At 37.2% G+C, this 24,572-nt stretch overlaps 1 protein-coding gene across 2 annotated transcripts in view; it reads right to left on the minus strand.

Annotated features, from left to right (window-relative positions):
- NTN4 (netrin 4) overlaps window positions 1–24,572 on the minus strand; it is a 132,916-nt gene that overhangs the window by 53,246 nt on the left and 55,098 nt on the right. For both annotated transcript variants that reach the window (XM_003808248.4, XM_008960329.6), the window contains exon 4: window positions 2,393–2,519. In XM_003808248.4, coding sequence (XP_003808296.1) covers window positions 2,393–2,519 — 127 coding nt within the window. The remainder of the gene's footprint in view (window positions 1–2,392; window positions 2,520–24,572) is intronic.

Genomic DNA, 24,572 nt, shown 5'->3' on the forward strand with positions numbered 1-24,572 from the left:
GAAACTCCATCTCTACTAAATACAAAAAAATTAGCCAGGTGCGGTGGCACACGCCTGTAGTCCCAGCTACTTGGGAGGCTGAGGCAGGAGAATCACTTGAACCCAGGAGGTGGAGGTTGCAGTGAGCTGAGATTGCGCCACTGCACTCCAGCCTCTGTCTCAAAATAAATAAATAAATAAACTAAAAATAGGATAAACTGATTGTTAATGTTTAGTTTTAGTTTCTGAGTAGTTAACAATACAAAAATCAAAGCAATATAGAAAGGTATCCATTGAGAAATCTAGCCTCGGCCTCCCCATTTACCCTGTTTTTCCTGATTTCAATAGGTTACTACTTTTTTTTTAAAAGGGTTTCTTGTGTAGCCTTCCAGTTTTTCACTATAAGCTGTTAATTAAAAAAAAGTAAGTTTCAGGAGATGCATGAAAATCAACAAAGTGTAGATTTGTCTAGTTGGGCGGAGATACTATGATGAACTTACCAACGGGGTTTGACATTTATTATGGAAAGATTACAGGAGTGACAACCAGTTTTTTACCCTCTCTTTTGGTAACACTTCACAATTCCCATTCCTGTTACTTCTCAAGGGTCATCCCTGTGGGTCTCCTGTCCTTGCTAAGAAAAGCTGAGATTGTCAGGCCTTATGTGGAAATGAGCATTCATATTGCAGATGCAGGCATGAATTCATGCTTACTAATGAGCCTGGAAGGAAGCTTCTGGTGGACAGAGCTTAGTAAGTTGGCAAGTAGATTGATTTATCTTTCATGAAGTACTATTCTTCAGCTGTTGAACTGGTGAGTAGAAGGTGGACTCCTATTGAAGCCTCAATTTTCTTACAGAAGAGGCCTGCAGTATTTATTATATAACAATTCCTCAAAGGCACTTCTAAGATTATAAGTCAATAGCATCAAGTGACATGTCTCTGTGTTCTATATATATTTAGATAGGCAGCTGATTTCTGTGGAAAGAGCCAGAAAGTCACCCTAGGAATTCAGGAGAAATTCTTTAGATTCTCTTCATGAGTGATTTAGAATAAGAATCCAGATTTTTGTGGAGGTCAAATGTATTTGCAAATGTTTGTGCTATTGTTTTTCATTGTTTCCTTGATGTGTTATGAAATTCTGACCAGATTCATATCTTTTAAAAGTATATTACAAGATAATTTAAGATTGATTCTTACAGGAAATCCTTTACATTTCCTAGAAACAAAAACAAATCAGTTATGACTCCAAATTACGTATGGGAAGAGACTTCTCACAGTTTTACCCACAGAACCCGCTTTTAAATTCTTGTAAAAGAGAGGTTTGTGAGCGTTAACATTGTGATGGGCATGCGCATTTCTCTGAACATTTTAAATTGCAAAGAAAAAAATGGCTCATGTTCCCATATTTTAACCTTCCTATTTAATCTCCAGCCTCAAACCTCAAGTTAGTTAGTCCTCGTAGAGAAATCTCATTCTTAACTTACTGGCTTAATTTCAAATCTAATCTTTCATTTCAAGCATCATAAAGTGAAAAAAAAAGGCAATGTGGTACTATGGGAAAAAGTACCTAATGTGGAGTCTTGAAACTTGGGATCAAGTCCCCACTATCATTTACTAACTTTGGCAAATCACTTAATCTTACTGAGCCTCAGTTTCCTGATCTCTATAATGGGATTAACACCACCTGCTTTATTGGGTAGTTTTGAGAACTGAATTCAACATAGCTATTTTCATGTTTATAATTCACCATCTCAGCAATGAGAGTACAACAGAATCAGATGTTCTTGTGTCTACTCATGTATTTACTTATTTATTTAGAGACAGAGTTTCCCTCTGTCACCCAGGCTGGAGTTCAGTGGCATGATCTCGGCTCACTGCAACCTTCACCTCCCGGTTTCAAGTGATTCTTGTGCCTCAGCCTCCCAAGTAGCTGGGCTTACAGGTGCACGCCACCATGCCTGGCTAATTTTTTTTTTTCTTTCTTTCTTTTTTTTTTTTTTTTTTTTTTTGTATTTTTAGTAGAGATGGGATTTCACCATGTTGGCCAGGCTGGTCTTGAACTCCTGGTCTCAAGTGATCCACCCGCCTTGGCCTCCCAAAGTGCTGAAATTACAGGTGTGAGCCATCCTCCTGTTTTTATTATGTCAAATCATAAAAGAGTTCTTAGCTCCCACCAAGTATCCAAGCAAATAGGCAACATATTCTTGGCAAAACAGTCACATTGGCAATGTAATGAACGGCAACTGTTTTCAGTGACTGAAGCCTCAGTGGGCAGTGATATGGCTATGTTTGTGTAGGGTCTAGTGTTTGTCATCCACCACTTTGTGTTGTGTTTCTAGAGACAACAAGGAGTCCACAGATGCGTTGACTTTACAAAGAAAGCTTTTGAGTATCGTGGGCTTGTTACTTACTTCTGCACTCGTTGGGAGCCCCCGTTTTGCCATCAGCTGCCTCCCATGGCCGGTCATTGTATAACGGGGCACAGTGCTGGCAGTGGCTGCCTGCTGTGTTGTGCTTACACATACACTTCCCATGGACCTACAAGCAACATCAAGTGAGAACTATGAGCACAAATGTCGCCGAAGAAGAACATGCTTCCCACAATCTCATCTCATGGACTGGCTTTAGTCATAAGATGTTCATTCACTTTCCTGAAGAAGTTAGCCATCAAGAGGAGAGATGCTTTCTTTAGTTTGTCTTATCATCTTTTGAAAAATTCAAAAGATTAAGTAATATAGTTTCTTGGCTGAAGGGTATATGACCCTATAGAGCAATTCTAAGGTACTGGCTGAGCAAACACTTGAATTCTAAAGTACTGGCTAAGTTTTTAATATCTTTAATTTTTAAAAATTCTTTATGCAAAAGTAACATACCTCCATTCTAGAAAGTTTAGAAATCCATAATCTCATTGCAAAATGACATTAATATCAACATTTGGAGCATATAATTCCAGTACTTAAAAAAAATTATATTTACAATCTTTTTCACATAATATATTGTGAATATCTTTCCATTTTGTTAAATATTCTCATATAATACACACTCTAATGGCACCCCGTATGATGTACAATTATCTGACCACCTATTTTATTGTAATTTAGGTTTTTAAATGTATGTATATATTATATTCAATGCTATAATGAATATCATTGTAGCTAAGTATTTGAGTGCATCTTTAATTATTTCCTTTGAATGTATTTTCTAGAAGTAATATTGAAAATATGTGCATTGTTAGGGCTTTGAATACAGTTTGTCCTAATGACTGGGCATTTTTTTTTCCTCCCCATAGTTCAGAGTAATATAGGGTTTATTAAAATAGTATTTCTCCCAGAGAGAAATACTTCAGTAGAATTCTTAGAAACATGGGAATTTTAATATTTTTTGTATTATTTCACTGATAACTTCTAAAAATTAATATTTGGAATCATCTGAACTATCTCCTGATAACTGAGACTTGCAATGAATTTCAACCAAGATGCATTCCAGCACCAAGATTATTTATTTACATGATGTCATGACTGTACAAAGGAAAGGTTTGCAAAGTAGCTCAGAATGGGGTTCATAAGTGTGGATCTAAGAGGTTTTATATTTTTTCCTTGAGAAACAGTGTTAAAGGTAACATAAAGGTAACAAATTATATCAACTAGTCAACAAATATTTAATGGGTACCTACAAGGGAGAGTCACTATGCTAGGCCATGTTTGGTACACAAAGTATTAGAAAACTTTCCTGTCTTTAAGAAAGATAAAATGTATAATAGCTGGAGAAAAAAGAGTTACATAGAAGAAAATAACAGATAAACAAGACAATAAACAAATACTTAAGAAGCAAAATAATGCTGGCGTTCAAAAGATGCAGAAATCACCACAGGCTGACAGCTGTGGAGGGCTTTATGAGAAAGGTGGAGATTGGAGCTGGCCCTTGACACATGGGTGGCATTTTTAACAGACAGAAGGGAAGAAACTTTTCAGGAAAAGGAAACAAAATGAACCAAGGTGTAAGGAGAATCTGTGAGCAAAGTTTATTTCAATGCATCTAAAATATTTTGATTGTGACAAAAAATGAATTACTAAAAATGACATGTGCTCAGAGTGGCCAAACCAAAATGAGTCCCTAAGGTAAAGTTCAACAAACCTGAAAACAGCCACACCGATACACTGATATACTACTGCTTGACCTAAGATAACACTCAAGTAACTTGTGTCATCTCATCCAGGACCTTCTTTCTTTTAATACTTTCCTACCACTGGTGGACGCACTCTGCAAGTGGCCTGTGCAATTATCCGAGTGTGCTATATGACTGCTATGGGCCTTATGCTCACATAATGTCCAAGTTCAGGAGTTACACACAGGGCTTAGAGGACTTCGGGCTGCGTGTGAGTGAACATGACGCCTAAGAGTTAGCTAGAAAATTTCATAAGCAATATGTTGGTGGCCATCTTGCTAAATTTCATTTCAGTGTATTGTCATGTAAGGTTCTCATGCTTCATGAAAATTATAGAAGTTCTTTTAATTCTCAGGGATTAGTGAGTATATAGATTTTTAAAAAATAGGGTAAATTGGCTCCTTGAAAAAAAGATGATGTTGCAAAATTTTTTGTTAATTTTCTTTATAGAAATGCAACTAATACTATAGATTCAATTCACTGGTTTTGGTCTTGGAATCCCCAAGTATGAATTGAGTTATAATAATCTACCTTCTTGGCCTTCTCTCTGATATGAAATGTTTATATATCAAAATTCCATGGAATTATAAGGGTTCACTACAAATCTCCATTCACACATCCAGGCAAGCTCTAAAGACAAATCTGCACTTAAATTTTGAGAGCTGCAGGAATTCAACTTCTACTGCTCTATAAAAATGAGATTTTTTTCATCCTAGCTCCTGGGTATCTGATTTTTCCTATCCATTTTTTTATTATAAAATATATGAAGTAGAGGTGCCTCAGACATATTACTTTTATTGAGCATTTTAAATTCAGTGTTCTCTCTCATCATGAAAAAATATAAACTCTTGCCAATCAAATAACTTCTATGTGGCAAATTTCTGTAAAAGCTCTCAGGAAAAGTTGATGATTCTTTGTTTTACTTGTAGTACTAAATGCTGATTTCAAAGAAAAGAGAGTCTTTGAAAAAATGACTGTGTAGGAAAAATCTTCCGAGGCTGAAGAATTTAGTAAGATGAAGACATCCTTATGTAGCTGGCAGAAGTAGCACAATGGAGACTAGTAGGAAAAACAGTTTTGTAATTATCTAAATCCTACATGTCAAAAAAAAAAAACCCACACACAAAAAAGCAAAACATATATTAAAAACACATAAATAATCTGATAGAATTGGAGTCAGAGTTCCGCTGTTAAGGGAGTTCTATCTAAGGAGGGCATTAGGGAAAATGTTAAGGGGTGTAAAGTAAATATGATAAAAAACAAAGTCAATTAGTGCTGTCTGTATAAAACTTCTAAGTGTAGTCCCTGAGTCTGTGTCCTGAAGGGTACATGGGATTTTCCTTAGGGAGCAAAGACAAGAATATAAAAACCCTAAAGGAATAGTCAGGGACAGTCAATAAATAAACCAGAGGTATGTGTTCGAGAGGTAGGTTCAATCCAGATCACAGAACACACTAAACATTAGCTTAAAGAGGCTGAAATTTATCCTGTAAGCAATGCAGATCCATTGAAGATTTTTGAGTAAGGAAATGATGTGAAAGATATATTAAATATACTTTCTTTTCTTCTTTTTTAAAAAAATTATTTCTATCTCTCTCCTATCTTGCCTGTTATGTTCTTTCTTCCCTTTCTCCTTTTATGGTTTCTTCTCCAGCTTTCCCCCCAGCTCATGCCTTACAATAACCAGTGGCACCCACATGTATTTTCTGAAAATATTCAGAAGTTGAAAAGGTTGTTAATTTCTTTTTCCTGATTTTCCAGTTACATCAGCATGTTAATTCTTATGTAGTTTTTTTGCATCCTCTCCATTTTTTAATTTTACTTATTTATTTTTAATTTTTTTTAGAGACAGGGTCTTGCTTTGTTGCTCAGGCTGAAGTGTAATGGTGTGATCACAGATCACTGAGACCTTGAATTCCCAGGCGGAAGTGATCCTCCCATCTGAGTCTCCCGAGTAGCTTGGACAACAGGCACATGTCACCATGCCCAGCTAATTTTTGTATTTTTTGTAAAGATAGGGTTTCACTACATTGCCCAGGCTGGTCTCCAATTCCTAGGCTCAAGTGATCCTCCCACCTCAGCCTCCTAAAGGGTTGGGATCACAGGCATGAGCCCCTATGCCTGGCCCTCTTTTCCACTTTTTAGCAACCGTTTATTGAATACCGTATGAAGCAAGATGCTGCAAAGTACTGTGAGTCCTCTTCAAAGGAGCTCAACCATCATCATAGGTTCAACTTATCAGGTTTGGTCTTGGAAGGCCTAAGGCCTATACATAATATCACCCAACACATGGGTTCATCCTGCCACAAATCTCAGGCCTCAGGAGTCCGCAGATATTTAGAGTTACCTCATCAAACATTCACATGTATCACAAGATAATGTTGGACAGGTCAATTCCCTCTACAGCGAGGATTTCAGAGCATTCCCTTGATCCCACATGCCAAGGATTGGGATGAACCTCCCGGGGTCTGAAAGATGCTAGCCCAGCAAATTTTTCTGCATACAGAAAAATTCAAGGAGCTGTCATTTTGAGAATTACCAAAAATAGCTGTAAATCATTACCTAGACAATTTGAAACAAGAAATCCTTCCTCAGCAATACAACTGTTGCTGTTCAAGCTTGAAAGATCATCCACTATTTGATGCTCGTGAAAAATGTGCAAGTAAAACTAGGTCTTCATTGAAAAAAAAAAAAAACAGAAAAAGGAAACTTTAGTAATAGGTTAAACATAGCTCTTGTTTGGTATACAAACATGAACTAGATAAGGAGCAGGAAAATGGGATTATGTATTTAAGGTTTAGTTGAAGAAAAGCAGTGTCTAGTTATCTAATTAAAAAATGAGTAATTTACCTTAACAGCAAAACTACAACTTCTAATGACCCAAGAGGTGAATAGAATTTTGGATATTCTATGATTTCCATAAACTTCCCTGTTATGCTAAGAATACTCTTCTCTGCCAATGTCAAAAGTTTTCACACTCGTATTTAATTGAGTTTATTTGCTACTAATATTAACGCACTTGCCAGTCATTTTTAGCACATTTATCTTACAGGAAGGGACTCATACACACATTGAACCAGTCAGTCAAGGAATTACTGGAACAGCATGCTCGTTAAGAGCTGTTTACTTTGGTGATAATATCATATATTAAAGCCAAATAGGCATGGAAGAGAAAATATTATTTCCTCATATTTGAGGCAAGAGACATAAGAATTTAGGTCAGGGGGACGTGAAATGGGGAAATTATTATCTTTTAGATTCATAACTGGAAGATACACGGGACTTGCCTAGAAAAGCTGCTTTTTCATTGTCCTTCCTTTTGGGGCAGAACGCTTTCAGTAGTCAGCAATCATGTGGTTGAGTTTGAAACTGACCAGCCAGGAGGTTGTGGGAAGCTGTTCATTGACAGCATCAAGCATATGGGATGGATGCTTACCAAGATTGTTGTAGAATATTTAAACATGGAAGATTGGCTTAAACAACTTTTAGGTTGCTTCTAGTCTTAAGGTTCTATGATTTCAAGGCCTGTTTCTCTGTATTGTAAATACTATTTGGTTGCAGGAACTACCCAAAATCCTTTTTGAGCCCCCAGATTAGGCTTAAATGACATATAGCTGGATCCTGTTGCCACTTCACCAATGCAGAACATTCCTGGAATCATCTGAAAATCAAACGAGGAAGAGCTAAGAGAGTATTTCCTCTTTCCTGCAGCAACTACCCAATGTGACACAAATGGAAAAGTAAATAAATATTAATAGTCTCTGAAGACAGACTTTCATTCATCTATATTGACTATACTTAAATGAAAATAAATACGATCCTTTTTTATTTCTCTCCTTCAGCTTTCTTCTCTCTCTACTGCATGTTTCCCATTGCTTGTGACTACAGTACTCTTGGACTAAATGTTATTCTAGTTCCTCCTCCCAAATAAAGATGTACTTTATCTCCAGTGATGTTTACCACAGACGTTGACCATAATGGAATTACAAAAGCAGAAAATCCACCTGGTTAATGCTTTGAAGGACTTACATTAACTAAATTATTCTAGGAATGTCTGATAAAATTTGCTTCCCAATTGCTTTCCACGAAAGAAAGGAACAACTATTGTTTGAGTCTCTTGTTGATCATGTCCTACTAAAAATTATAATGAAAGTTAATGAAAAAAAGATTTGTTTTAGAGCAAAGTACACAGAAATCTTTGAATTTCATCAGTTGAGTAACTTCCTTGTGCTACTGTGTCATTATTACTTATATACATGATTTTATTTCAATTTGTTACCATGCAAATTTTAATTCCAATTGAAAATGAATCTTCTCTTAGACCATCATGGGAACTTTAAAAAAATGTTTGTGAAAAGAGGATACAAACAGTGCTTATTCTATGGACCATAGAAAAATGCCCCCTTAACGACAGCTGCAGCAATTCATGGACCTCTATAGCTATGACACATAATTTAGAGAGTGAAACAATGCTATACAGCAATTGAAGACCAAATGTGAAGGCAAAAACTGATTAATTTCTAAAGAGATAGTATGCCCCTTTTAGAGAAAAGGATTAAACTTCTAAAATAATGAACTTGTTATTCATGAAAAGAAATAAATTCTAATAATGGGCTAGCCTGTTAGAACCTGCTGCTCTTATTCAGGGCAAAAACATGCACAACAAATGCTAAAACACAACCTTTGAATAGAAAGCATTGTGATAAAAACATGTTTTTTCATTAACGAATAAAATATGCCCTTTCCCATTAAAGGTTTGCATGTTTTAATTTAACAGAAGAAGTAGAAGTTCTATGGTGAATATCAAGCATAATAATTGAGTTTGGTGAAAAGGAGGCCTGAAACCTACTGTCAGAATGGGGCAAAATAGGTTGAAGGCTGAGTGTTTCAAACCCTTGCCCAATAATATAAGTAGTAAAAATGCAAGTAGAAATGAAAAGCTTTACTGCTTATTCTTTGTCTATAGTTGAACACTAGAGGAAACCCACTCATAAAAAAGCATGGGCAATAAAATAAAGATAGGCATAGGGTAAAAACAATTATAATTAAAGAATAAAAATTAACCAGTACTTAAGGCTTCATTTCCCCCAGCTAAGCTGTAACCTGAAATTCTTTCTGTAGAAATTCATTCCTTTAGCTCTAGAATGATGTTTTAGGTTCAAGACCTCCTTACAAAAATGCACTTACCCTCAGGAGGGGCAAATCCTTATATTATTAGCAAAAACATGTCAGCAGAGATTATAATTATATTTTCAATCCTAGAACTGGGACTTCCCGGAGGAGGGAAAGGGAATGTCTTAAGGGGAGAGAGGAGCCAAAAACAAACTGTGCCTACTTCACTAATTTGCCAAGACCTTGCTCTGATGGACAGACCTGAAAAAACCATGAATGGAGCCAATGCAAATTCCCTAAGAAAACGGCATTTAGTGTACAGCATGGGAATCATACATTATCCACCTCTCTCTACTAGATTGTAAGACCTTGCAGGGAACAAACAGTGGCTTAAATGTCTTTGAATCCCTGGTAACTGACATACAATGGGTTTCCAATAAACGTGTATTTTTTTTTCATTCAGGGAATATATATATTATGAAGCCTTGAGAACTCAAGTTACCGAGCTTAGTCTCATTTTTAAAACTGCCAAGAAGGCAGGGTGATAATTATGCATTTGAAGTGGGAATGAGATAATTTCACTTGTCACATTTAGCTTTGTCCAGATTGCTTCCTATAAGGGGTATACAGGTTTATACCTGGGCAAGGCATGTTGATAAATATGTCCTCATGCGTAGTGGTCATCTCCTGGAGATCTATTGTAAGCTCAAGGAATGTGGGTCAGTTATGGACCTGATGATAAATAACAACAACAATAGTAATAGTAACTAACACTGAGTAGCTCTTACTATATACCCAGGCACCGTTCTAGGCATTGTATAAATGTTAACTCAATTCCTTCACACGAAAACCCCATACAGTAGGTATAACTATTATTGCCCAGTTTCACAAAGGAGAAAACAAAGGCCCAAAGAGTTTAAGTAATCGGCCCAAGGCCACAAAGCCAATAAGTGGTAAAGCTACCTGAACTCCAGCAGTCTCACTCTAGCATCCTCATCTTAACCCCTAAACTATGCCATTGTAAGACCCTCGGCAGAAGGATTTTCAGGGGTCCACTTTGGCCAAGTCTCTGCGGGATGACACTTTTATAAATAAAATTGGTGTGTCCTCCCAAAACTTGTCCTTTAAGTAAGAGCTGTCCAGGACAGAGTCTGGTTTGGACTCATGGTGAGCCACTTCATGAGTGTTCTGTGCTTGAATGGATTATCGGTTCTATTCCTCTGGAAGAAGCCAAGCAGTTTTGAAGACAGGTGAATACAGGGAGACTGGCCCCAATTTCCCACACCTGGCATAAAGTTCAGGCAAGTAAGGGTAGAGAATACTTTTTGATCTTCACTGGTTCTATGTAAAACCTTTCTATCTGCGCACTGGAGATTCTGATGCCTTCTAGGGGAATTTCCAGGCCACTGCAAGCCTCAACAAGTCCTTATTAGGAACTCCTTTGAATACATTTACAAACAGAGATGACAGCAGGAATGTAAATAAACTCTAATTAAAGATTTGCTCTTTGTGGATAGCACCTCCTTTATGTTATTTACCATCCCTATTAGATACGATCTGGTAAGAATGGTAATAGGTAGTGTGATGACTTCTAGTCAGTTTAAATCTAGTTATGAAGAATAAGAAGTACACTGTGCATAACCGAATGATTTAGGTAAATTTTTAAATTGAGGTTGCTGGCTTACTTCCATTTTTTCATGTACAAAATTTTATATGCCCCAAAGCTTTGAATTATTTATCTAAGTCCAAGTTCATCTGTGCCATGGCATATGCTACTTACCACAAGAAATCAGGAGTTGAAGAGTATTCAGAAGTGCAAGTGTGCATGTGCATGCACACGTGCGTGCACACACACACTCACACACAAATTTCCAAATGCGACCCCATCTGTGTACATTGGCCACATCTGTATACATCTATATATTATTATATATAATATATATAAAATATATATAATATATATATAAAATATATATTATATATTATATATAATATATATAATATATATATAAAATATATATAATATATATAATATATATATAAAATATATATAATATATATATATATATATACACGGTGGGCACTGATTCCAAGACTGCTTAAAGTTGTGATTCAGTAGATCTCTTTTTTTTTTTTTGGTAGTATTACAGCTAGAACTAAGACCTAAAGTCAAGTTTTGTGGTTTATCTTTCTCTATATAGCATGGCCACTTTTGTAAAAATTAGATGATTAGCCAAAAATGAAATAAAGCAAAAACAAACCCCCAAACCCACCCATCTGCAGGAAGGAAGGCAGAAACTGCTCAAGGGCAGAGAAAAGCGCAGCTTGGCCTTTTCAAATAAATCACAAAACACGTTTGAGTTTAAAAATAGTGTTGATAACATAACCTCACTTAGGCTGGGCGTGGTGGCTCACACCTGTAATCTCAGCACTTTGGGAGGCCATGGAGGGTGGATGGCTTCCACTCATAAATTGGAGACCAGCCTCGGCAACATGGCAATACCTCATCTCTACAAAAAATACAAAAATTACCCGGGTGTGCTGGTGAACACCTATAGTCCCAGCTACTCGGGAGGCTGAGGTTGAGGATCCCTTGAGCCTGGGAGGCAGAGGTTGTAATGAGCCGAGACTGTGCCACTGCAATCCAGCCTGGGCCAGAGCCAGACCTTGTCTCGAAAAACAAAACAAAAACCTCACTTAAAAAGCCAAGTGAAAGAAGGTTTTAAAATATTTCCATTATTTTAGGCCAGGTGCTGTGGCTCATGCCTGTAATCCCAGCACTTTGGGAGGCCAAGGCGGGCAGATCACTTGAGGTCAGGATTTCGAGACCGGCCTGGCCAGCATAGTGAAACTCTGTCTCCACGAAAAATAATAAAATTAGCTGGGCATGGTGGTGTGTGCTGTAATTCCAGTTACTTGGGAGGCTGAGGCAGGAGAATCACTTGAACCCGGAAGGCAGAGGTTGCAGTGAGCCAAGATCGTGCCACTGCACTCCAGCCTGGGTGACAGAGTGAGACTCTGTCTCAAAAAAAAAAAAAAAAAAAATCCATTGTTTTAAAACTATATAATTGGCTCAAGAGTATTTTTTGCAAGTGAGCAGTACAGTTTAAATTTGGGCTGAGTAATTTTAGGTAGGAGTCTCTCTTACTCTTCAGAATAATGATTTCCTAGAACAAAACAAATCTCTCTTTTGTGAGGCCAGCGATAGACTATCTTTATTTATAACTGTGGACTTTAGGTTCAAATATAGCATCTTTTGGGAAACCTTACTTCCAAAATTACCTTTCCTGCTGTCGGGGAAAAATAGTGAAAGACTCTGAAATCCAATCCCTGTGCCCCCCACCAAGAGATTACCAAGTGTGTTACCGCAGCACACCCTTGCTAGGTTTTCTTGGCCTTTTATCATCATTCAGCTATTTTACAACTCTGTAAGTTGTAGGAAATGATTAATAATGCAAATAATTTCTGTCCATAGAAATGCAAATCAGTTGTGTCTGGTAGAATGCAATTGATCATTGCCCTTCATATTGACTTGTTTTGCATCTATTTGTAAATACATTTCAGCATTATTTTTTTTTGAGACACAGTCTTACTCTGTTGCCCAAGCTGGAGTACAGTGGCACTATCTTGGTTCACTGCAACCTCTGCCTCCCGGGTTCAAGCGATTCTCCTGCTTCAGCCTCCTGAGTAACTGGGATTACAGGCGCCACCACACCCGGCTAATTTTTGTATTTTTAATAGAGATGGGGTTTCGCCACGCTGGCCAGGCTGGTCTCAAACTCCTTACCTCAGGTGATCCGCACGCCTCAGCCTCTCAAAGTGCTGGGATTACAGGCATGAGCCACTGTGCCTGGCCTATTTCAGCATTCTTTATTTGCCTATATATGTGTGATTCTTTGAATTTTCCTTTGAACTGTTTGTAATGTCTTACTGGCCTGTCATTCATTAATGAGTTAAATACATCTTTGACTCATGTTCGTTTTATATATATATGAGAGTCATGACCTTTCTTTTTACAAAGTTATTTTTTAACACTACCATTTCTTACCCTTCACATGTTACCTAAAGTTTTTTTTTTAAATCAAGAATACTTGAGGATTTACTTCTAAAAATGGAATTTTAACATGTTTTGTATAGTGGGGTTGGAATGCCTCATATTTTCACAAGATTAATTCTACTAGCTTCCTCTTTTCAGTATCATCATGCACTTTATCTTCCCTCTGGGGACTGTAATAAATATTTCTGCCATAAAAATGCAAATAGCATTAGACTAAGAATTGTAATGCCCAGGAGGCTTAAGAAGATTACATTTAGATAAGATCATACTGTTACCAATTATGAGATTTTTTCCATCATTACTCCACTCTATAGAACTGTTTCTTATTCTTTGTTTCCAATAGGTTTTAAAAATTATTTCTGACTACTGGCCTTTTAAAAATGATTTCTGTCCAACAGGGATATTTACTTGACTAGATCCTACAAGTGAACTGAGCTGGTGTATGGGCTTAACTTGGCTGCAGATTTGCATGTATACAATGGCAATAAAGTAAGGCACTCTGATTTTAAGACATTTATTTCAATATATCTAAGACTTCATTGCATTAGAATATCAAATTGGCTCCTTTTCTCCTTTATAACAGCTATAGTTTGTTCAGCTGCAAATATAGAGCAAAAGATGATCAACAAGTATTACAACAAAAATACTAGATTTTTGCTGTAATTCCTGTCTATAGACAGACTTTTCTATAATACTATATGGGAAACTATCTCAATACACAGCCAAGTAATTTGAAATTTCTTTCAAGCCAAATTGCTACTAGGTCACTATGCTCAGTTACTAAGACAGTAGCTACATAGTCATTCTACCTACTCCATCTTTGTTCTTCATTTGATCTCAGTCTTGTTTTCATAACTTTCCTTTGCACTTGTCTTTTTATACTTAAACTTTCCCAAGGTCAGAAAGCAAATCAATGACAGAATAGGGAACAGAACTCCCAAGAGATTCCTAAAATATTAGAAGTTCCATCTTAGAACAGTGATGTCATCAGGAGGATTTTTTTTTTTTTTTTTTTTTTTTGCTTCCCACAAACACCTAAAATAACTTCTTATAATAGAATCTCTTGGAGGGAAAAGGGGATTACATCGATTTCAGTTTCTTAGTACCTATTTAATTTTAATAATTTTAGAAAGAGGCAGCAAAAATAGAATTAACAATATATAACTTCTAGTAAGCCATTTAAACTCTTAATACAACTATTAGGCAAGAACCTGGGAAACTGCGTGAAAGCAAAAAACAAGTAGAACTCATTTTGTAAGCAACTTATCTGTCAAGTAGTGTTTGAGAATGAAGGAAGGTGTTGTAGGGTTTTATTCACTGTCTTCTAGGATTTAGAAGAGTTGTTATAATTAGTTGGGGGCCAGGTAAATTCTATTAGAAATGCTGTAAGGATTATTAAGTACTTTTCACCCAGTAAGATTCATTTGCTCAATGTGTTTGCATAGTTTCTGGTTGTTTTAAAGGAAAAAAATTTCTTGTCACGGGCTACTATGCATTCTCTTACAAAGATTTTTTTTTAAAGATCCAGTCTAGTTCATGTTTCCTGCTGTTTCCCTTCTTTCTTGACAGCACTGTCTGATTGTCACTCAGTATTCTATACAGGGCACAGGGTATTACAAAAGTTGACATGTTTAAGATAAATGAGCCCCTGATTGTAGTACAAGAAGTCAGTTACTAGGGCATGTTGTCTTCCATTGTTTTTTGTTGTTAATTCATTCAGATGCTTCTTTTCATATCGGGAAATTGCTTCTAGGTGAATCTTGTAAAACACAGTCTTCATTATTGAGTATGCGCATATGAAAAATGAAGGTGGAATACTGGTTTATTAAAAAGTTATGCTTGTTTAGAAACTCTATCAGAATACAGAGCCATTCAGAAATCTGTGACTATCTGTACATGGCCAGAAACAACAGCCACAGCTATTGAAAGAATTGGTTTTCTTCAATACTCATCCATCCAAAAGCTATTGCTTTTGAAATCAGTCAGTTTAATGACTGGTCTTGAAAAGAAATATATTTATTCTGTAAAATTCCTGTATAACCCACCATGTTTGTTTTTCTGTTTTTGTTTGGGTTTTTTTTTAAGCTATTGATTTTTTTCTAACTGAGATAACATTCACGTAACATAAAATTCACTATTTTTAACCATTCTAGTGTACATTTCAGTGGTTTCAGTATATTCAAAATGTTGTACAATCATTACCACCATCTAATTCCATGGCATTTTCACCACTCCAAAAAGAAATCTCATGCTCACTAGGCAGTCACTTCTCATTCCCCCTTAATTGCTGGTACCTGCCAATCACCAACCTATTTTATCTTTATGGATTTGTCTATTCTGGGGATTTCATATAAAAGGAATAATACAATATGTGGGCTTTTGTGTCTGGGTTTCACTTAGCACAGCATTTTCAAGGTTTATCCAAATTATAACGTGTATCGGTATTTCATTCTTTTTTATGGCTGGATAATAGTCCATCGTATAGACATACCATAGTTTATCCATTCATCAAGTGATGGACATTTGAGTTGTCTCCACTTTTTGGCTACTATGAATAATGCTTCTATGAACATTCATGTACAAGATTTTGTGTAGACATGTTTTCAATTCACTTGCGTATATACTGAGGGGTAGAATTGCTGGGTCATATGGCAACTCCATATTAAAATTTTTGACAGGGTTGGGCACGATGGTTCATGCCTGTAATCCCAGCACTTTGGGAGGCCAAGATGGGTGGATCACCTGAGGTCAGGAGTTCGAGACCAGCCTTCAACATGGTGAAACCCCGTCTCTACTAAAAATACAAAAATTAGCCGGGCGTGGTGGTAGGTGCCTATAATCCCAGCTACTCAGAAGGCTGAGGTAGGAGAATGGCGTGAACCTGGGAGGCGGGGCTTGCAGTGAGTGGAGATTGCGCCACTGCACTCCAGCCTGGGAGACAGAGCAAGACTCTGTCTCAAAAAAAAAAATTTTTTTTTGGGAAAATGCCAGACTGTTTTCCACAGCAGCAGTAGCATTTTACATTTCTACCAGCAATGTATGAAGGTTCCAACTTTTCCATATCATCCCCAAGACTTGTTATTGTTTGTCTTTCTGATCATAGCCATGGATGTAAAGTGGTATCACAATATCATTTTGATTTGCATCTCCCTAATGACTAATGATGTTGAATGTCTTTTTATGTGCTTATTGGCCATTTGCATACCTTCTTTGGGTGGCTCAAGACCAGTCATTCAAATCTTTTACTGATTATTAAACTGGGTTATTTGTTGTTTTGTTGTTGAGTTGTAAGAGTTCTTTATACATTCTGGATACCAGAACTTTTTCAAATATATGATTTTAAAGTATTTACTCCCATTCTGCGCATTGTCTTTTCAGTTTCTTGATAGCATCCTTTGATGCACAAAAGTTTTTCATTTTGATGATGTCCAATTTATTTGTTTTCTTTATTTGTTGCTTGTGCTTTTGGTGTCATATCTAAGAAACCATTGCTTAATCCAAAGTCATGAAGATCTACACCTATGTTTCTTTATAAGAGTTTTATAATTTTAGCTCTATATTTAGGTTTTTGATCCATTTTGGTTAATTTTTGTTAATTTTGGCCACAAATGTATAAGTTTATTTCTGAACTCTCTCTCCCATTGATTTATATGCCTATCCTTTGGCCAGTACCACACTGTTTTAATTACTATAGATTTGAGGTAAGCTTTGAAATTGGAGAGTGTGAGTTCTCCAACTCTGCTGTTCTTCAAGGTTGTTTTGGCTATTTGAGGTCCTTTGCTTTCCCACCTGAATTTTAGGTTCAGCTGGTCCATTTCTGCAAAAAGGGCAGCTAGAATTTTGATAGATATCACAGTGAATCTATAGGTCAGTTTGGAGAGTATTGTCATTTTAATAATATTAAGCCTTCTAATTAATGCATGAAGTCAAAATGTCTTTCCCTTTACTTAGGTATTCTTTAATTTTTTTAACAATGTTTCAGGGTTTTCAGTGTATATGCCCTGCATTTGGTTAAGTTTATTTCTCTCTATTTTATTCTTTTTTGATGCTACTGTAAATGAGATTTTCTTAATTTCATTTTTGGATTGTTCATTGCCAGTGTATAAAAATATAATTGGTTTTTGAAATGTTGATCTTGTATCTTACAACTTGTTTATCAGCTGTAATAGTTTTTTGGTGAATTCTTAAGAGTTTTCTATAATCTAAGATTATATCATCTGTGAATAAATATAGGCTTACTTCTTCCTTTCTAATCTGAATGCTCTTTACTTATTTTTCTAGCCTAACTGCCCTGGCTAGAACTTCCAGCACCATATTGAATAGAAGGGGTGAGAGCAGACATCCTTGTCTGATTCCTGATCATGGGAGGAAGTATTTGGTTTTTCACCATTAAGTATGATGTTAACAGGGGACTTTTCATGGATGACCTTTATTACATTGAGAAGTTCCTTTCTAACCTTTATTACATTGAGGAAGCTCCTTTTTATTCCTGGTGTGTTAAGTTGAATTGAATTAAGTTATAAATTTGAACTAAAAGACAAATAGGCTACAGGATTTTTTGCCTCTGTTCAGCCTATGGAAATACTATGATCCTGTGTTCTCTTTAATTTTAATGGCTACTAGGTTCTTATCTGGGAAACAATAAAATCACTGCCTTTCAGAAATTCTGAGAGCTCACTGAGCCAGCTAAGTTACATGCCTGATAGTGTTGCCCTGATATGGTTTGGATCTGTGTCCCCATCCAAATCTCATGTCAAACTGTAATCCCCAATGTTGGAGGTGGGGCCTGGTGGGAGGCGATTGGATCATGGGGGCTGTTTCTCAGGAATGGTTTAGCACCATTCCCCTTGGCACTGCCCTCAGGATAGTGAGTTCTCAAGTGATCTGGTTGTTTAAAAGTGTGTGGAACCTCCCCTACCCTTGTTGCTGCTCCTGCCATGTCAGGGGTCTTGCTCCCGCTTTGTCTTCCGCCATGATTGGAAGCTTCCTGAGGCCTCCCCAGAAGCAGATGCTGCCATGCTTCCTGTACAGCCTGCAGAACCATGAGCCAATTAAACCTCTTTTCTTATAAATTACCCAGTCTCAGGTATTTCTTTACAGCAGTGCAAGAACGGACTAATACATGCCCTTAGAGATGCAAAATTAAAAGGCAAGACACTTGATTCATGTTTACTTGTATGAATTGCATAATGTTTATATTATATATAAAATATTTAATAGTATAACAAATATAATAATTTTTTCCATTATAATATGTGAGCTATCTTAAAGCTAAAATATATTTTGTCTTGGTTTTTGAAACCATAATTTTCTCTATTTTTGTTCTACCTAAAGACTAGGAAAAGAGCTAAAAAGATGCCAAATTAGAATCCCATATTACAAAAAAATCTTTTATGAGTTAACAAATATTACAGCCCTTTTATATCCCTATATGTGTACTAATTTACTATTTTATTCCATTAAAATATTTACATTGCTAAGATGTAATGCAATCGTAGTCCCAATTGTATTATTAAGGTTTTGAATGTCAACATCAACAGATCTTGTTTTCCTTACTATTTGAAATGGCTGTGGGTTTTTTTCCATCTTCTGGAATTACTATAAAGAGAGAGAGAGAGAGAGAGAGAGAGAGTGTGTGTGTGTGTGTGTGTGTGTGTGTGTGTATGTGTGTGTGTATATTTTAACCTTACGTGTCTTGTCACTAAAAATTTCCCTTGCAAGGGAGAATAAGGACTTAAATCACAGTTTATCTTCTACTGAATATAACTGTTTCAGGACAAATTGAAGTATGCTTCCAGCTATTACAAAATTGGCAAGACACAAATGAAATACCGTGGAGACACGATTTGTGCACCAGAAGTCAGATATCTATCAGTAACCTCAGCTTTTCTCTTTCCATATAGCTTCCTTCTCCCCATGAACCCATTATATTAGCAGTGAAATTGGAAGGCCAGGTCTTCCAGACACAGAGATCTGACTCCAGGTTCCCAGCTATTCACAGATGGACCCAAAAATGTTATACTGAAAAGGAAGTATTCATGAGAAAATTTGCAAAGTGAGATATGCCTTGAGTATTTGGGGAGTACTTTATAGTAAGAAAAAAGTCAAATATGAGTTGTTCCTTCCCAAATTTATAGAACAAGTATTTCAAACCTGTTAGATTCATTTTTGCACTTTTACAATGCCCCAATTTTGACCTAAATATATATGTTTTCTGGAAAAACATTCACTTTCTGGAAAGTATGTTCATGAAAAGTTAAATGAACAAATATTATATTTTGGAGACTCAACCTTACTTTCCCATTGGCTTCTATTTCACTTTTAGAGATGTCAGCTCTGATACCAACACTTTACCTCTCAGGTATTTTTATCCTTTCACCTCTCTGTGAAATAAAGTCCTATAAATAAATATCTAATTGTTCTGGGGGAACTCTTGAAAGGAACCCCACAGGAAATCCCTCTATGGGTGCCAAGATTATTTTAGAATGCCTCTGGTCCCAAAGTCTTCTTGTTTCCTAATCATCAGAAACAGTAATCCTGGGCAATTTTTTCCATTAAAAGAAAGTATATCTTACTGTGTGGAGAGAAAACACAGTCAAAACACTAACAATTTCCAGCCATGAACGTGAATTTGGCTTGCCCTTCTATTAGGAAATATGAGGTAGTAAATAAAGTAAAATCAACATTCTGTACACCTTCTATAGCACCTGTGGTTACTCAGTGCTAAGGGACTACCAGCAGAACTATGCCATGCTAACGCAGGAGCACTGAAATAAGGATTGAGGATAGGCTTACACTAATTGTATCAAATTGGCAAGCTTTACATTTGTTAATATTAGGAATATGTTGCACTCCTTTGGTGACAGGATTACCTATTCCTCCAGATCCTAATGTGACAAATTAAATTATAGAGGTTGCTGGTGCTTTTCATCAGCAGCAAAAATGATTTAGGGCTAGAGAGGGAAGTAAAGGATGGTAGATCCAGAAATTCCTCTTCCTAATAAAACCATAGATATCCATACCCCTCCAAAGATAGTCACTTCTAAATTATTTACTTTGTAGAATATCCAAAGTTTTTGCTTTTATTCTTTCTCTTTTTCTTCCCTTTGGAGCCATTTCACTAGTTGTTAATGGAAGAGAATCAATGCTAATCTCTAACTGAAATGTAGAGGACTTGGATAGTTTACCTATCCTTGTAAGAGCAGTCATACCTTCTAGGGTTATAGTAAAGATGGAGTGAAATAATGCAGAGGAAAGGACTTTATAAAATATAAAACAGCTAGGCCAGGCATGGTGGCTCACACCTGTAATCCCAGCACTTTGGGAGGGCAAGGTGGGCAGATCACCTGAGGTCAGGAGTTCGAGACCAGCCTGGCCAACATGGTGAAACCCCATCTCTACTAAAAATAAAAATTAGCCAGGTGTGGTAGTGGGCACCTGTAATCCCAGCTACTCGGGAGGCTGAGGCAGGAAAATCGCTTGAATCTGGGAGGCAGAGGTTGCAGTGAGCCGAGATTGCGCCACTGTGCAACAGAGTGAGACTGTGTCTCAAAAAATAATAATTAATAAATAAATCAGCTAACTTTTGGGGGTGAGAATTGTCTTTACTCTCTCACTTCCCTCCTTAGTTTAGATTCTGTGGTTATGATGATGATCAGTCCCTTGAACCCAGCCTCATCGCCCCTGCCCTCTCCAATCCTTTTTCCCCTCCCTCTCTTTTCTCTGTTCTTGGCAAGATGTCAACCCTGGTTAGATCCAAGTCTTTCACAGCGCAACACCAACAAAAAGAGAATGGGCTTTAGAGTCTGACAGGTGAATGTAATTGTGGCTCTACCCTTCGTTCGTTTTGGGGAAGTCAATATTTTCAAGTCTCGGTTTCGCATCTGTGAAAGAAAATAATGATGATACTCCATGTAGTTGTTATGGAGATTAAATTCAATAATACTTGTAGCATGACAGCACAAGACCTGGCACATAGTAGGCACTCAGTAAGGGGTAACTGTTGTCATCAGTATTTATAATCCATGATAGTTTTTTTCTGTGCTAAAACCGAAAACTAATTTACAGATGTACATTTCCAAACATACATGCATGTTTTACCATATAAAGTATTTTAAAATCCTGATTTTATAGTCTAATTTAGTAACTTTATTGTTTTTTAAATCTCCTGTTCGTTTCCTTAACACCTTAAAGATTGAAGAGCTTTCTTTTCTCTCCCTTTTTCTTTCTCTTTCTTTTTCTTTCTCTCCTTTCTTTCTCTCTTTCTCTCTTAAAATCCTGATTTTATAGTCAAATTTGATAACTTTATCGTTTTTAAAATCTCCTGTTCATTTCCTTACCACCTTAAAGATTGAAGAGCTTTCTTTTCTCTCTCTCTCTTTCTTCCTCTTTTTTTTTTTTTTTCAGACAGAGTTTCGCTCTTGTTACCTAGGCTGGAGTGCAATGGCGCAATCTCAGCTCACTGCAAACTCTGCCTCCTGCGTCCAAGTGATTCTTCCGCCCCAGTGTCCGGAGTATCTGGGACTACAGGCGCGCGCCACCACACCCAGCTAATTTTTGTATTTTAGTAGAGACAGGGTTTTACCGTGTTGGCCGGGCAGATCACTCCTGACTTCAGGTGATCCGCCTGCCTTGGCCTCCGAAAGTGCTGGGATTACAAGCATGAGCCACCGTACCCGGCCTGAAGAGCTTTCTAATGATACTTTTGGCTTATTCATAGAACATGAATAAAATCTAAAATAAATTTTAAAAAGAAGATGAAAACTGTAGCTTTAAATCTGTCCTTAATTTATAAAACATGACATATGATATATGAAAACATAAATACATGAAGGAATGTATCCGGATTCCTCGGGAAACACTTTCATGATGAGACTATATGAATGATTCTAAAACCTGCCTTATACAGCTAGGTAGCTAAGGAACATTTTCCTCAAACCCCATTATATGGTTCCACAGATCTCAGCATTTACCCTCAGACTTAGACGCATCAGTCAAAATACTGACCATCTTTTAAAATAAGCTCCAAATTACAGGAGAAAAATCTGCCTTAACAAGTGCAGCTCAGGGCATTTAAATATTTCTCACAGTATTCTAAGGCCTCCATGTTATCCAGTGGATGATAATTGAATAAAATAATGAAACATTCCATATTCCCTCTTATTACCATTCATCACCCAACAGCTGTAAAATCACCAGCTGCTAGGAAAAAGAGAACTAAATTAGTCCTCTACAGCTGCAAAGAGAAAAAAGCTTAAGATCTCTTCACACAATTTCTGGGATTCCAGCAGGCTGGAGTCAAAGCACAGTTTTCCTTGCCACAAAACCCTCAGCCTTGTAAACATGTCAAACAGCACATAAGCTGTGATTTATTTTTGTCATTATTGGCAAAGAAGTGTATGAAGGAGAAGAGTAGAGGTAGCTGAGATAATACAATAGAATCATGACAGCAATATAAGTAGTGTCTACCATATCCCGGGCACAGAGCATCAGACTTTTAAATCCTTACCATAACTACAAAAGGTAGATATTATCCTCATTTTATTAGAGAACTGAGGCTCAGTGAGACCAAGTAACTTAGTAAGTGCTGTGGTAAGTCAGATTTAGCTGTGTTTGGCTCCAATACCAGGGTCTTAATCATCACACTGTTCTGTCTTCCAGTAAAATAGACAGATGAAGGAAAACTGAACTGGTGAGACTAAGTGGAATGGATCTGGGGAGAAGGGGAAACATGGGGGGAAGGTGATGCTGTGTTAAAAGACACAGGAGGGGGCCGGGCATGGTGGCTCACACCTGTAATCCCAGCACTTTGGAAGGCCGAGGCAAGCAGATCACTTGAGGTCAGGAGTTGGAGACCAGCCTGGCCTACAGGGCGAAACCCCATCTGTACTAAAAATACAAAAATTAGCCAGGCATGGTGGTGCGTGCCTGTCATCCTAGCTCCTTGGGAGGCTGAGGCATGAGAATTGCTTGAACCCAGGAGGGGGAGGTTGCAGTGAGCCAAGATCACGCCACTGCACTCCAGCCTGGGTGACAGAGCGAGACTCCATTTCAAAAAAAAAAAAAAAAAAAGGAATGTATTAAGGTAAATGAGGCTCCTAGTTTGAATCTCTTTTCCTGTTCTTTTCGATAGTTTAAGAAATAGGGTGCCATTTCCATTAACTTCCCTAATTTGCTATCATCAGCCATAAACAATTCTAGCCCATAAAATCAGGTTTCATTAATTACTCATTTTAGCAACAATATTAGCCACAGATGAACTGGCACAGTCTGTAAAGCAATGGTTTTCAAACTTTAGCAAGCATTAGAACACCTGGAGGGGTTGTTAAACATAGATTCTTAGGCCTCATCTCTAGAATTTCTGATTCAGTAGGTCTGGGGTAAGGTTTGAGAATGTGTATTTCTCACGAGTTGCCAGGTGAGGCTGACGGTGCTGGTTCAGGGACCACATTCCACTGCTGCAAATAACAACTGTGCTAAAAATTTAGATTTGTGTGCACATACCTATGATAAGCTGACCTGCAAAAGAACAGCATTTCTTAAGAAGCTACCTTCCAGTCTGCAGGCACAATCAGATTTCAGTTCTTCTACAGCCGTGTACATAAAATAAATGGCGTCCAGAGACACACAAATGTGGGACAACTAATCTATGCCTATGTTCCTAATAAGGCAAAAGGCTATACTTTCAATGTGTAATATGCTCAGTGAAGCAATCATAGGAATTAAAACATCACATTCAGGCTGGGTGTGGTGGCTCACACCTGTAATCCCAGCACTTTGGGAGGCTGAGGTGGGTGGATCACCTGAGGTCAGGAGTTCGAGACCAGCCTGACCAACATGGAGAAACTCCATCTCTACTAAAAATACAAAATTGGCCAGGCGTAGTGGCACATGTCTATAGTCCCAGCTACTCTGGAGGCTGAGGCAGGAGAATCACTTGAACCAGGGAGGCAGAGGTTGTGGTGAGCCGAGATCGTGCCGTTGCACTCCAGCCTGGGCAACAAGAGCGAAACTCCATCTCAAAAAACAAAACAAAACAAAAACCACATTCAAAGGAGGCAACCATTTCCAAATTTAATACAAGCTCTTTTCTAATTCAGAAAAAAGTATAGATAAAAGTCAAATACACCCAAGCTTAGGGGTGGAAAAATCGAAAACCAGAATAATTCACATTTCCAACCGTGGCCGCTATTGGTCCAATTGCTTATGGGTTCTTTTTTCTTCTTTTTTCTTTTTTCTAAAGAGAATAGGGATAACA

Source organism: Pan paniscus, chromosome 10 (assembly GCF_029289425.2).
Source record: "Pan paniscus chromosome 10, NHGRI_mPanPan1-v2.0_pri, whole genome shotgun sequence".
Classification (NCBI taxonomy): Eukaryota; Metazoa; Chordata; class Mammalia; order Primates; family Hominidae; genus Pan; species Pan paniscus.